The 14,489-nt window shown below is 37.4% G+C and overlaps 1 protein-coding gene across 1 annotated transcript in view; it reads right to left on the bottom strand.

Moving 5' to 3' along the window:
• The window catches only part of CEP152 (centrosomal protein 152kDa), a 100,208-nt gene that overhangs the window by 9,523 nt on the left and 76,196 nt on the right, over positions 1-14,489 (bottom strand). Inside the window, exons 20-22 of the mRNA XM_006831868.1 lie at positions 11,456-11,597; positions 7,170-7,337; positions 645-741 (exon numbers count right to left, since the gene is read on the bottom strand). Of these exons, the coding sequence (XP_006831931.1) occupies positions 645-741; positions 7,170-7,337; positions 11,456-11,597 (407 nt within the window). The remainder of the gene's footprint in view (positions 1-644; positions 742-7,169; positions 7,338-11,455; positions 11,598-14,489) is intronic.

The following is a 14,489-nucleotide window of genomic DNA, read 5'->3' as shown; positions in this document are numbered from 1 at the left end:
AATTAAGTGTTCTGGAATACTCATACTTCTCAATGTTGTCCATAGTTTGTCATGATCCACACAATCGAAAGCCTTCGTGTAGTCAATAAAGCACAGGTAAACATCCTTCTATACTATAGCTATTGTAAATAGAGGAAAATAGAAACAACTTAAAATTTATGATTGCTTAAATAAATCAGGACAAATCCACACAATTAAAATCTTGGCAGCCACTTAAAAGCATATTATAGAAGAATATTAAATACCATGGGAAAATGTAGTATAGTATTAAGATTAAAAAAGATAACAAAAGTGATGACTCTAATTTTTTAAACAAGTTTTACAAATGTCGTGAGTGTACAAAATTGTTAAGTGATGTCTAGTCAGTTCCGACTCATAGCAATCCTGTATAGGGTGGTTTCCAAAGGGCAGCTAGGGGGTTTGAACCACCAACCTTATGGTTAGCAGTCAAGTGCTTATCCCACAGTGCCATAATGGGACTCAATATAAATGATATGAAACAAAGGGTTAGTAGAGGGTATCTGGATTTGGGGAACATTTTAAAATAAAACTTCTTGTTATATATCAGCAACAATAAATGACATTTATAAAATTTTCAATGCTTAGATATAAATCTTTTGTTCTTTTTAATAGTAAAAGTCTACCTTGGTGGTGTTTTGGTAAGTGTTTTCAGTTCTTCCAATTTATTCTTCATGTCATTGTTTTCTTCTATTAACTCTTCAACAACTTTACTATTCTCTTCTGTAAAATAAAGTTTGCAGTATATTAAACAGTTAATTACCTTTTTTCCCAGCTTTCTTTTCCCATCAGTACCCAAAGCAAATGTTTATAGAGGAGACTATGATTTCCATTGTTAGCCTGTGTCCTTCATTCTCTGGTGATCCAAACTAGAGTCAGACTGCTCCCTTTGTTTCCTCAGCACTAAAAATCTGTGCTCCATTTTCATCTTGTTCTGGGTAACACATCACCCTGCAATTAGTTTTTCAATGGTTTCATATGTATGTGCTTTGTTTTACAGCTAGACTGATCCTGTGTTGACAAGGATTTTCCAATTCCACGTTCCCCACAGAACCCAGCATATAGACTAAACATAAATAAGTGATCATTGAACAAGCATTTAAAGAGAAAATTTAAAGTATGAATTAATATAGGATTTTCAATTCTTTGGACTTTAAACAAGAGAGATTGATAAATGAACTCATGCCTGTGGCTCAATTTTCAACCAAACAATAGATAGATACATAGGGGGAAACACCACTAGTGAGGTTTGCACACCACAGAATCGTTAACCATTCAAGATGAAAAGGGCAGCATTTCTCCAAGAACAGTAGGTAGAAAGGCTGGGAAATGAGGACCAATAGAAACAAGACTCACAGGGAGGAAGCAGGATAAGTAATGTAACATTAAGGGGACTGCAATCATTGAGATGAATGAAGTGTACAATTTTTTTAAATGTATAACTGGTGACCTGTTCTGTAAACCTTCACTTCATTCACAAAAATTTATTTTAAAAAAAAAGGAGAGAGAGAATGATAAAGTCCATAGGTGTAAGGGAAAAAAAAGGCATGGACTTCAGAGTGAAAGAGATACAGGTTTAAATCCTACCTCAGCTTCTTACCAGTTGCAGGAGCCTCTGCACATTACTTAAACTTTCTGAACTTGCGGGTGTTTTTTCAAATATAAATGGGTATGTTGTTATTGTTAAGTGCCTGATAGTTCAGACTCATAGTGACACTCTATAAGGTCTCCAAGGAGCGGCTAGTATGTTTGAATCTGGTGCATGAACCCACAGAGCCACACCAGGACTCCAAAATGGGTGTGTTGTTGTTGTTAAGTGCCATTGAGCCGGTTCCAACTCATAGTGACCCTGTACAGGGTTTCCGAGGCAGTAAATCTTTACAGGAGCAGAAAGCCTCATCTTTCCCCGTGGAACAGCTGGTAGTTTCGAACTGCTGACCTTATGGTTTGCAGTCCGATTTATAACTGCTATGCTACCAGAGCTCCTTATAGTATTACCTAAATAGGGAGTCCTGGTGTGGCGCAGTGGGTCAATGCGTCAGACTGCAAAGCCGGTTTAATTGCAAGGTCGGCAGTTCAAGTTCACCATCTGCTCCTCGGAAATCCTATACAGGGTCGCTATGGGTCAGAACTGACTCGACGGCACTTAACAACAACAACAACAAAAAACTATAATAGAAACAAAACAAAAATCATCTCCTCCAACACCATATATGAGGGCTGGCAACATCCTTGCTTGATAAACGTGAACATGGTGCCCAAGTTCACCAACCCTGTAAGTTAGGGGGAAGGGAATGAACCAGTCATTCCATTCGGCTGACTGACACAGCTTGTATATTTTTAAACCACTTATCCTTACTCTGTACTTATCACAGAAGGGAAACAATGGAATTTCAGAAACAAAAACAAATCTAAACAAGCAGCCACGTTAATAAACATCACCTAATAGATGCACTTTAAGACAAAATCCAAATCAAACTATCAATGACTTACATTCTGACCTTGACCTCATGTGTTGTCAGCCCTTTCTGAAAGTACTGCCTTCAAATCAATGGATTATTTCCAAATTGACAAACTACAAAAGATTAAACTATTTATGATCACATGATATGGCTTAATTATTTTCTTAATGAATAATTACATTAATGTACTCTCATCATTTTATTATGTAACTTATATTTTCTTGGTTTTCATCTAATCGTACAGTGGCATTCTGCGGTAGTTCTATGCATCTATGTTGTTGCTGTTAGGTGCTATCGAGTCAGTACCGACTCATAGTGACCCGATGCACAATATAATGAAACACTGCCCGGTCCTGTGCCAACCTCACAATCCTTCATATACCTGAGCCTATTGCTGCTGGCACTATGCCAATCCATCTCGTTGGGGGTCTTCCTCTTTTTCTCTGCCCCTCCACTTTACCAAACATGATATCCTTTTCCAGGGACAGGTCCCTCCTGATAATAAGTCTGAAGTATGAAAGACTAAATGTAGCCACCCTGCCTTCTAAGGAACACTCCGACTGTACTTCTTCCAACACAGATTGGTTTGTTCTTTTGGCAGTCCATGGTACTTTTAATATTCTCCTCCAACATCACAACTCAAATGCATCAATTCTTCTACAATCTTCCTCATTAACTGTCCAACTTGCACATTCATGAGATTATTGAAAATACCATGGCTTGGATCAGGTGCACTTTAGTCCTCAAACTGTTATCTGTGCTCTTCAACACTTTAAAGAGGTTTTGTGCAGCAGATTTTCCTAATGCAATATTCTTGACTGCTGCTTACATGAGTGCTAATGGCGGATCCAAGCAAAATGAAATCTTTGATAACTTCAATCTTTTCTCCATTTATATGGATGTTGTTTCTTGGTACAGTGGTGAGGATTTTTGTTTTCTTTACATTGAGATGCAATCCATATCGAAAGCTGTGGTCTTTGATCTTCATCAGTAAGTATTGTAAGTCCTCATTCCTGTCAGTGAGCAAGGACGTATCATCTACATACGGCATGTTGTTAATGAGTCTTCCTTCAATCTTGATGCCTCATTTTTCATCATATAATCAATCCAGTTCCTTAGATTATTGGCTCAGCAGACAGGTTGAATAAGTATGGTGAAAGAATATAACCCCGGCACACACCTTACCTTATTTTAAACCATTCGGTATTCCCTTGTTCTGTTTGGTCTATGTACAAGTTCCTCAAAAACACAATTAAATTTTCTGGAATACTCATTCTTTGCAGTGATGTCCATACCTTGTCATGATCCACACAATTGAAAACCTTTTGGTAGTCAATAAAGCACAGGTAAACATCTTTCTGGTATTCTCTGCTTTCAGCCAAGATCCATCTGACATCAGCAATGATATCCCTCATTTCATGTCCTCTTCTGAATCTATCTTGAACTTCTGGAAGCTCTCTGTCAATATATGCTTGCAGCTGTTTTTATATTATCTTTAGCAAAATTTTACTTGCATGTGATATTAAAGATATTGGTCCATGATTTTTGCATTCCATTAGGTTACCTCTCTGTGGAATGGGCACAAATATGGATCTCTTTCAATCCATTGGCCAGTAGTTATCTTCCACATTTCTTGGCATAGATGAGTGAGTGTCTCCAGTGCTACATCAGTTTGTTGAAAGACTTCAGTTTGTATTCCATCTATACCTGATGCCTTGTTCTTTGCCTATGTTTTCAATGCACCTTGGACTTCTTCCTTTAGGATCATTGGTTCTTGATCACATGTTACCTCTTGAGATGGCTGAACAGCAACCATTTCTTTTTGGTACAGTGACTCTGTGTATGCCTTCCATATTCTTTTGACCTTTTCTGATTCATTCAATATTTTCCCCATAAGGATCCTTCAATATTTCAAGTCGAGGCTTGAATTTTCCTTTAATTCCCTCAGCTTAAGAAATGTTGGGCATGTTCTTTCCTTTTGGTTTTCTAACTCCAGCTCTTTGCACATTTTGTTATAATATTTGACTATGTATTCTTAAACTGACTTTTGAAATTTTCAGCAATTTTATCTCCTCATTTCTTCCATTTGCTTTAGCATCTTTATGATCAAGAGCAAGTTTCAGAGTCTCTTCTAACATCCAGTTTGGTCTTTTTTTCTTTCTTGTGTGGGTATTATCCTATCACAGACAGCGCTGTACTTTAAGACAGATCTTGATTTGCTCTTCCTGATGATGGATGCGACACCATTCATCTTTACTTTGTCATATGATTGTCAGATTCAAAATGGCCAATTCCAGTCCATTTCAGCTCACTAAAGCCTAGGATAGTGATGTTTGCATTCCATTTCATTTTTGAAAATTTCCAATTTTCCTAGATTCATACTACATACATTCCATGTTCTAATTATTTTTGGATGTTCACAGCTGCTTCTCTTTATTTTGAGTTGCGACCCATCAGCAAATGAAGGTCTCGAAGGCTCTGCTCCATTTGTGTCATCACAGTCAACTCTACTTTGAGGAAGCAGCTCTTCCCCAGTGTATTTTGATTACCTTCCAATCAGAGGGGCTCATCTTCCAGTACTACATCTGACAATGTTCTGGTGCATCATGTTTCAATATTCAATATTCTGGTGCTGACAGTGTTCCACTGCTATTCATAAAATTTTTAGTGACTATTCAGACTAATATTTATAAGGTCTTCAGTGACTAAAATCTCTCTATCTTCCTAGTCTGTCTTTGTCTGGAAGCTTAGCTGAAGCTTGCCCACTGTGGGTAACCCTACTGGTATTTAATATACCCATGGCATAGCTTTTAGAATCACAACATGCAAGCCACAGTATGACAAACTGACAGATGAATGTTGGATGCAACTATAGTTTGAGCAAAAATCTCATTTACTCTCCCTAAGTAGTCACCAAAGGTAATTATAGTAGTGAAAACTTTATCTCAAAAATTTTAAAACTCCTTCTTGTGCCTCAATTAACTATATTTATTGAGTGTGTGTTCTGGTGGCAGGTACTATGCTAAGCACTGGGAGAGGCTTTGATCCTGGTTGACCTAAAGTCTACACTCCAAAGGGGAATGCAGACAATAAATACTTACAAGGATGATGAGAGTTATAAAAAGCACAGAAGTTATGGAGAATGTCAACCAGGAGGACCCAATCAAATCTTGGGTGGTGAGGAAGGCCCCTGGAGGAAGTAGGGTACTGGGGAAAGGTTGAGGAGGAGTTAGCCAGACAGTGAGATTGGAAGACAGATGTTTTTATAAAGGGAGAACATGACAAAAGGCCCTGGGGCCTGTGGCTCTACCAAAATAATACAAAGGCTGGGAAATGATGTCTCTGGATGGGCTCGAAGGCCCTGGATTATGAAGAGTTTCTTTTAGTCATACTGAATGAATGTTTTGACTTCATTTGGAGGGCCACAGTAAGCCACTGAAGGGCTTTAAACAAAAGAATGTCACAATTCAATCTACTTTTCTAAAAGTCTGGTGTAGCTACCTATGAAAAATGGACTGGAGGGGCAAGCCTGGAAGCTGAAAGACTCAGATGGGGACTGCTATTGTCCAGGCAAGAAATAAAGTGAAGGTAGGAAAAAAAGATGAATCTAGAGTCACTTGGTCTTTTCTGAATGACACAATTATTTAGGACTCTTGGATTCACTCTTTCATTTGGGGATACCATGACTGCTAGGATGAGCAATATAAGACATAATTCCTTCTCTTCAGGGAACTTAGTTTGGAGAGGTTAACAAGCAAATAACTACACATTTAGTATACAGAACAGTCAATAGTGCAATAGAGGGCGAGCAAAGTACTATGGGGCCACATAGGAACAGCGCCCCCTAACCCACACTGAGGAACATCACGGAGAACTTTGCAGATGAGGTGTCTTCTGAAATGAATCTACAGGGTGAGGAAAAATTAGGCAAAAAGTAAATGGGAGGATAAAGTATAGGACAAAGTGACAACATGATAAGCAAAGTCTATAGGCAAAAATTCATCAGGAATTTGTAATACTTCCAGTGTAAAGAGAAAAGACCTCACAAGCAAATACTTTCCTTTTTTTAGAAGAGCAATGGGAAATGAGAGATGACAGACTTCTCTGACAGCATTGTGAGGAATGGACGGACTGGTTGCAGGCCAGACGGGATCCATATGCCTTTGTGCATGCTTTTCCTTTCTGCCTAAAATCTTTTTCTCAATGGCAAACAGTTCCATATTTCAAGGCTTAACTCTAGTATAAGGTAGAGTCTGAGTTAGTTAACACCCTTTCTTCTAAATATATGTAAACACACTGCCATAAAACTCAATATTGCATGCAATAATCTGTTGTTAGCTCCCCTCACTTGATGATAAGCTTCTTGCAGGAAAGGAAGAGTCTGTAATATCTTCAGGAGAACTGAGATTTTGTCTGTTTTTTCCTTGCTGTATCTCCAGTGCCTATAAGACCGCTTCATCAGGCCCTCAATCAAGAGAAGATGACAAGAATGTGATCTTTCAAGTCAGATCTCAAATTTCCCTCCTCTGAGAAAAGTAATTATCACTTGATCAGTAAAAATAGGTCCAAAGTAGTTGGCATTAATACCACAAGAGATCAGTAACTACGTTCACTAAAATGTCACATTTGAATGCTTCAACAGGGATCACAGAGATTTACACTGACAGCAGTGCCACCAGAGATGCTAACCTCCGATTTTTTCCACTATAGCTTTGTGCTTCCTTTCTAAATGTTGAAGATGCCTACAGCATTTCTCCAGTTTTCTTTTCACATCTTGGCATTCTTGCTTTGTCTTTTCAAGTTCTTGGAAGCAGTGTCCACAGCATGAATCTTTAGTTTCAAGGATCTTTTCCTTATCTGTGAAAATTAAATGACAGCAAACTTTTATATCAGTTTGACTAAGAACTACCAAAACAAAGAAAGACTGAAAAAGAAAGCCAGATGGCATGACTCAAGGCCACATTACAACTGAAGGACTACATGCACGATGTTGACGAGAAAGAGACCTGTGCTTAAATCCTGTTTCCACTATTTATTGGTTGTATCATTTAGAGTGTATTTACTTCATCTTTTTTAAGTCTAGTTTTTTAAATATGTAAAATTGGATTAATACCACCTATTTTAGAAATTGCTATGAAACCTTAGTATTGAATACCACTACCCACTTAAAGGAACAATGATCTTCAAGAAATGCTTGATCCAAGTACTGTGCAAAGATATATATGAGACTGAAACATGTTGTTATGTTAGATAAGGAAGTATAAAAAAAATGCAAGCATGTCAAAGGGATACAGGAGCCAGATTAAGGAGCTCCTACTGGCTGACCTTGGGCCAAGTAAAATAGTAATTAAGTTATAGTAGTGAATTATAAATTACTGAAAAATAGTAATTCATGAGTCCATATAATGCATACATGCATGAATGGACACACATATGGATGGGCAGATAGATGAAAACAAACAAGACGGGGTCGAGACTCTTGATTATAAACTAGTAAATGCACAGGGAGGGCTGGAGTTGGGGGTGGGGAATCATAATTTTGCAGCCATCACACTAAAAACTGGAGCAGGCAGGGTTATCAATGATAGCTAACCCTAAGGGAATGGTCTTAAAAGCATCTCCCTACAGTTTTCTTAGTCACAAAAGAAAAAGAAAAAAAACACCGTAATTATACAGTGAAGAAGTTGGCCAACATGCTAAGATGATCGAAATCAACCTTGCCGATGAGACAAAAGGACATCATGCAGCTCCCCACGGGAGAACACATCACCTACGTAAGATTCCAGTCAAGAAAGCAGAACGGGAATCTCACCATTTAGGAGACATCAGATAAACTCTAAATGAGGAAAACCAAAAAAACAGGAGTTGGCGGTGGGTGGAAAACGTGTCTCTCAAAGATGCCAATGTCATAAAAGATAAAGGCTAAGGAAACGTACTAGATCAAAGGAGCTTAAAGACATAACAACTAAATGCTGTACCTGAGCCTAGCTGGAATCTTGTTCCGCAGGAGAAACAAAGGCTCTAAAGACATTACTGAGTCAATTAAACAAATTAGAATACAAACAGTAGATTAACGCTTTTCTCTAACATTCAATTTACTGTACTAAATTCATGCAGAAAATATTCCTGTTCTTGGGAAATACAAACTGAACTATTTAGAGGTAAAAGACCATTTTGTATATAACTTAATACCCTCAAATGGTTTAGCAAAAACATTTACATACACACAGAAGATCACAAAATGGAGTCAAATTATCAATAGGTACATTTGAGAGTTCTCTGTTTAATTTTTATAACTTTTCTGTAAGCTTGAAATTGTTTCCAAACAAAAAAATTATTTTAAATTGTGGGAAAGCATAAAATGCAAAATATCGCCTGGCACCGTATCTGGCATAGAACAAGTACACAATAAATAATGCTTATTGTGATTAGTAATATAGAGAAATTATAAAATTAAAATGGAAGTGGTTGTGTGCTATTGAATTAGTCTGACTCACAGTGACCCCGTATAGGAGTTCCAAGGAGTGGCTGGTAAGTTTGAACTGCCAACCTTGTAATTCAAACTGACCTTGTGGTTGAGTGCTTATCCTACAGCACCACACCAGGACGCTGAAAATGAAAATGTTGTTGTTTGTTAAGTGGCGTTGAGTCGGTGCTGACCCGTAGCGATCCGGTATAGGGTTTTCTAGGAGTGGCTGGTAAGCTTGAACTGTTGACCTTGCGGTTCAAACCGACTTTGCAGTCCAGTGCATTAACCCACAGCGCCATACCAAGACTCCAAAAATTAAAATAGTATGCAAAAAAATTATGTAAAAGGTAAATTATTACTATTAACTGATCTATTAAGTAGGAATACAAACTGGCACAGGCTCAGAAGTCTATGTTTAAAATGCTTATGTAAAATCACTGTTCTAGTAAAATTATTATTTTTAGCTCTCTTCTGACCTTTTAGTTTCATTTAAATTGTGCTTATTCATGTTCATTAGCAAGATCAATGAAGCATCACATTGATACTATATACTTCATTTATAATTTTCATTGAAAACAGGAAGCTGCATACATCCATTGACAAGAGATCAGACAGATAAACTAAACACACAGCAGAATACTACACATCAGTGAAAATGAATGAACTAAAGCTATATGTATTAACACAGAACTCTCAGAAGTAAAGTAAGTGGAAAGAAGCAAATTACAGAAGAATACAATAAATATGGTATTTTTTTATTGTTAAAAGAAATTAAATAAAGTAATAGCCTTTGGGGATACCAGTATTTTTTTTCCATCTGATCAAACCATAAATAATAATAATAATAATAATAATAAAAAGCAAGGGAATTAAAAAAAAATAATTAGAATATTTGTTACCTCTAGTAGGGGACAAGTTACAAGGACAGAAGTAGAACACACAGGGTTTTTTAACAGTATTGAATAGTGGGTTGTTGGTTGTTAGGCTTTATAGCATATATATAAAGTATTTTCTTTGCTTACATCAAATACCTCAGAAGTTTCCAATAACTTTTTAAAAATCAGGTATTAGGAGACTATAATGAAACAATCCACAATATTGCTGTCTGTCTGGGCAATAGGACTCACAGAAAACTTTAACACATGCTTGTTTAACAAAAACTGCTTGTTCTGAAGTGAGGGAAACAAGGACTAAAGAAAGAAAAATGAATCCTCTTGTAGTCTGACTGGTCTTCGTCCAAACTGATTTCTTTCATGTGACAGGACATCCCAAAGCGGAATGATACCTAAAACGTGTTTCTATTCCTTTCAAAGATTAAAACATAATTTCCAGGCTATTCAGACTGTGACAGCAGATATAACATAATATTGAGACTAAGAAGCACAATACACGTTGAGGTGCAGTAGTACCATCATAACTGGCAATAAAATAGTCTCAACCATCTAGAATCTAGATGCAAGGGAAAAAGGTCTCTGAGAAACTGAGCTGCTAAATGACTTTTTGGGAAAGCTTCAGACTGTTGTTGAGCCTTCAAGTTAGGTTTCAACTCATAAAGACTCTATATAGGGTTTCCAAGGAGCAACTAATGGGTTTGAACCGCCGACCTTGAGGTAAGCAGTCCAGTGCTTATGCTACAGCATCACATCAGGACTTCCTAGGATTTTAGTCTACTGAATTAGACATGTGTAGAAGCTAATGTTGGCTTGGCACATACGATCTTCCCTGGCAAATTTTCATTCTTTTCTATGTTGCATAGGGGACGGCAGATAAGCAGCAGCATGATTGTGTTTCTGTGGCTGGAAGGAGCAGCCTCCAAAGGCCAAATCCTAAGAAGGATGGGAGTTCATAAAGGGTTTGCCAACTCCCAGCTCCAAAATCTCAGTGAAAAGGCAAGGCACGCCCTAAACTGGTCAGTAAGCTCTGAATGCATCAAGGGGCTGCAGTGACATCTATAAATCACTTAGGGACGGTGAAATTGGTAATTAAGTGTTCAAGGAGCACAAACTACGTGCCATTCATTGTGCCATGTGCTGGAGACTCAGGAAAAGCACTTCCCGTGAAGAAAATCACAGATAACTCAGAACACATCTTAGGCACTTTAGAAAGCGTTCCATTAAAAATGATTGAATTAAGCTATATTCATTTGAATTCAAGAGTCCTGGTTCTATGGGACTATTCACACGTGATACCTTACATTTCTCAATAAAATGAGGAAATAAACACTATTTCTCCACTAAAAATTTCCCATCTTCTACATGTGATGAGAATCACTTCTGAATGGAGGGAAGAACACACACAAAAAAAATAGAAATAAGAAGACCTGAAGCAACTCACTCCTCGAAATGCAAAGTAAAATCTCAGGAGATACACAGTAAGTAGAAGTAATATTATACGTTTGTTCACCCATAGAACTAGTCTCATCTTTGACCTCCTTTTATCCTCAAAGTAACTATCTGGAACTGTGATTATCAATGTTACAAAGACGGCAGAAATAAAATCCAATTACCAGCTTCTGCTTCTGTTTTTTGCAAGGCCAAGCGCTGAGCATCGTGTCCAGAAGTGGGTGGAGGAAGGGCTTCTGAGACTGCAAGGGCTCTTATGCCGGTGTACTCGCTAGCTGGATCCTTAGAGATCTTAGTCAGATTTTTCTGAAATAAATTATCTTCATAGTTAATGCCTAGTAATAATCCTTATAAAATTCTGTCTTAAAAATGCTATTAAAAAAACACAAAAAGAAACACCAAGACGAGATTGTCTAAAGTATCACTAAAATTTTTCTTAGGTGGTTATGTGACTACTGTACCTAGGAAATAGTCTCCTAGGATCATACTTTCCAAATCAGAACATCGTCTGACCAAGGATTGGTAGGTCCTGAGACAGACAGGAGATGTAGTTTGCATACTTAAATACTTTCAGTGGTTTACAGAATCAAATCATACGACAGACTATGTAAACTAAAACTGGTCTTGAAAATCCAGAATGTTTCCACTCCAGCAGGGTTAAATTTATTATTAACTATAATGCCAAGATTTTGTCTTCTACAAGTTAAAAATAACAACAGTAAAAATAAATTTATACTGTGTTGAATATGTTCCTAAATTGTTGTTGTTGTTAAGTGCTGTCGAGTCGGTTCCAACCCATAGTGTCCCTGTATAGGATTTCCAAGCAGCAGCTGGTGAGCTTGAACTGCTGACCTTGCAGTTCAAACAACTTTGCAGTCTGGCACATTAACCCACAGAGCCACACTAGGACTTCATGTTTGTAAATACTTTAACATAAATCTTCATTTTGTATAAAAGGTCAGTTGAAAGCTATTTCCAATGTAAAAGTGGGAAGTTCAGCTACGTTAAAACTGTACACTAGCGTTTATGAAACAATTTCTGTATTCCGATCTCTCTTACAGTCAATTGTTGTTGTTAAATGCCCTCTGAGTTGGCCCTGGACTCATGACAACAATGAAAAGAAGCACTGTTCAGTCATGGACACCCCATGACCAGTTGCAGATTGGGCCATTGAGATTGCTAAGGTTTTCATTGGTTGATTTTCAAAAATAGCTCACTAGGCCTTTTTTTCTTTGTCTTAATCTGAAAAATCCACTAATACCTATTTAGCATCACAGCGACAGGCAAGCCTCCACCGATGGAGCATGAAGCACATTGGCTGGAAGTTGAACCCACGTCTCCAGCCTGGAAAGGCAACAATTCTACCACTGGACTACCACTGCTCCACATTCTAGGCAATACATCTAACTGAGTTTTTAGACCCTACTAAATCCCAAAGGAACTGAATAGGTGATCTTCAGAAAACTGTCCTGTTAATTACTTAATGCATTATGCATGCTTGATTCTATAAGCCTTGATTTTGATTATGAGAAATCCATTTAACGGCTAGTAAACCTACCTGTGATGTCCAACAGAAGTTGGGGTTAGAAATGACAGAGAAAAGGCAAATGAGATAACCAAGAGGAAATAAAGTAAAAGCAAAAAGGAGTAATGAAAGATGAAGCAAAAGCAGTTAAAATTTCTGGTTTCTATTCAAAACTGGAGAAAGACATCCTGAAGGCAGGTAAACAGCAACATTTTTGTCTTGTTTTTAATTTATTGGGTAGTAAGAAGAGATGGAACACCATCTATAGTCTATTTAAAAACTTTGTTCTAATTGGTAATATATTAATGTATTTTATAAGGCATTCATTTTCATGGAAACTGGTTTGTTTGTTTTTTAATTTATTGTATATCCCCTATTTTAAAAAACTTTTAAATCAATTGAGTTATGAAAAAAGCTCAGGGAAAATGGGATTGAAAGATACTTTTCCACAAATTTTTTTGAAGTCCCCTCCTAGATTTAAATGACTAGTCTTATATATACCGAAAAAATCCTTTTTAATATTTTAATTTCAATGACCAATTCTAAAACTCAGAGATTCAATAACTTACATGCACATTTGACATTCACATTTATGCCACCTCTATTTCAAACTTATAATCATTTCTCTATAATTACTGCTTCACCTCAAGGTACTGAGTTTCGTTAGCTCTAAAGTGGCTTCAGAAGGTCAGGTATTACAACTCTGACAAATGCCAAATGGGATATTTCAAAGCCAGCCACACTTTCCTCAGGAATGGAATTTGATTCCACCCAATAAGTGACAAAAATCTAAGTTCTTAGTCAAATTATGTGGTTGTCTCATTAGACTTGTGAGCCACATTAGTGCACACGGATGATTTTATACTGCTTGTGCAAGTATAAGCCCAGGAAAAAAGATCCCAGGGTTGATCATATATTAATGGTAGGAGGTGGTTGTTGTTAAGTACTGTAGAGTAAGTTCCAACTCATAGTGACCCCGTATAGGGTTCCAAAGAGCGGCTGGTGGCTTTGAACCACCAACCTTGTGGTTAGCAGCACAGTGCTTATCCTCCATGATAAGATAATCGAGTTGTATTTCCTTGATTTTTTTTTTTAAACAGAGATTACCTTTTCAGGAAGGCAAACTTGAAAGCATATACCATGATTTTCCCATCAAGACTCATTCTTAAACCCTGTTAAAGATATTTTTTATATTTTAATGAAAAAAAAAAGCAATAAATTATTACATGTTAAAATTCCTAGGAAAGGAGGTTATTTTAACCTTGAATGTAAAACTGTCCATTACATTTTTGTCAATCAAGGATTTGAAAAATAACAATCAGGAGAAAACAAACAAGATGGTGGATTGGGTGGACGTATAGCAGAGAGCTCTGCCAACAACAACACAAAATACCTGAACAAGCAGGCTCAGGGGATGGTCCCAGAACTCTGAACCACATATAAAAGAATACTTAGAAGGTTGGAAGGCTCACAGCTGGGGGAATTTGTGGCAGAAGCAAGAAATCTATTGCTTTCTAGTCCGGGACGCTCAGCTGCTCCAGGAGCCGCCATCTTGGGTGACACCATGTGGGAGAAAGATCAGAGCGGCCACAGATGCCTGGCAGAACTGCTGAGATAAAGGTGTGGACATTCTTCTCTTTTGGTAGCTGTTCAGTGGTCCCTTGCTGTCTGCG

The sequence above is a fragment of the Chrysochloris asiatica genome, unplaced genomic scaffold (genome assembly GCF_000296735.1).
Source record: "Chrysochloris asiatica unplaced genomic scaffold, ChrAsi1.0 scaffold00004, whole genome shotgun sequence".
NCBI lineage: Eukaryota > Metazoa > Chordata > Mammalia > Afrosoricida > Chrysochloridae > Chrysochloris > Chrysochloris asiatica.
Note: the sequence above shows the minus strand (reverse complement) of the source record. Positions and strands in the feature narration are given on the sequence as shown.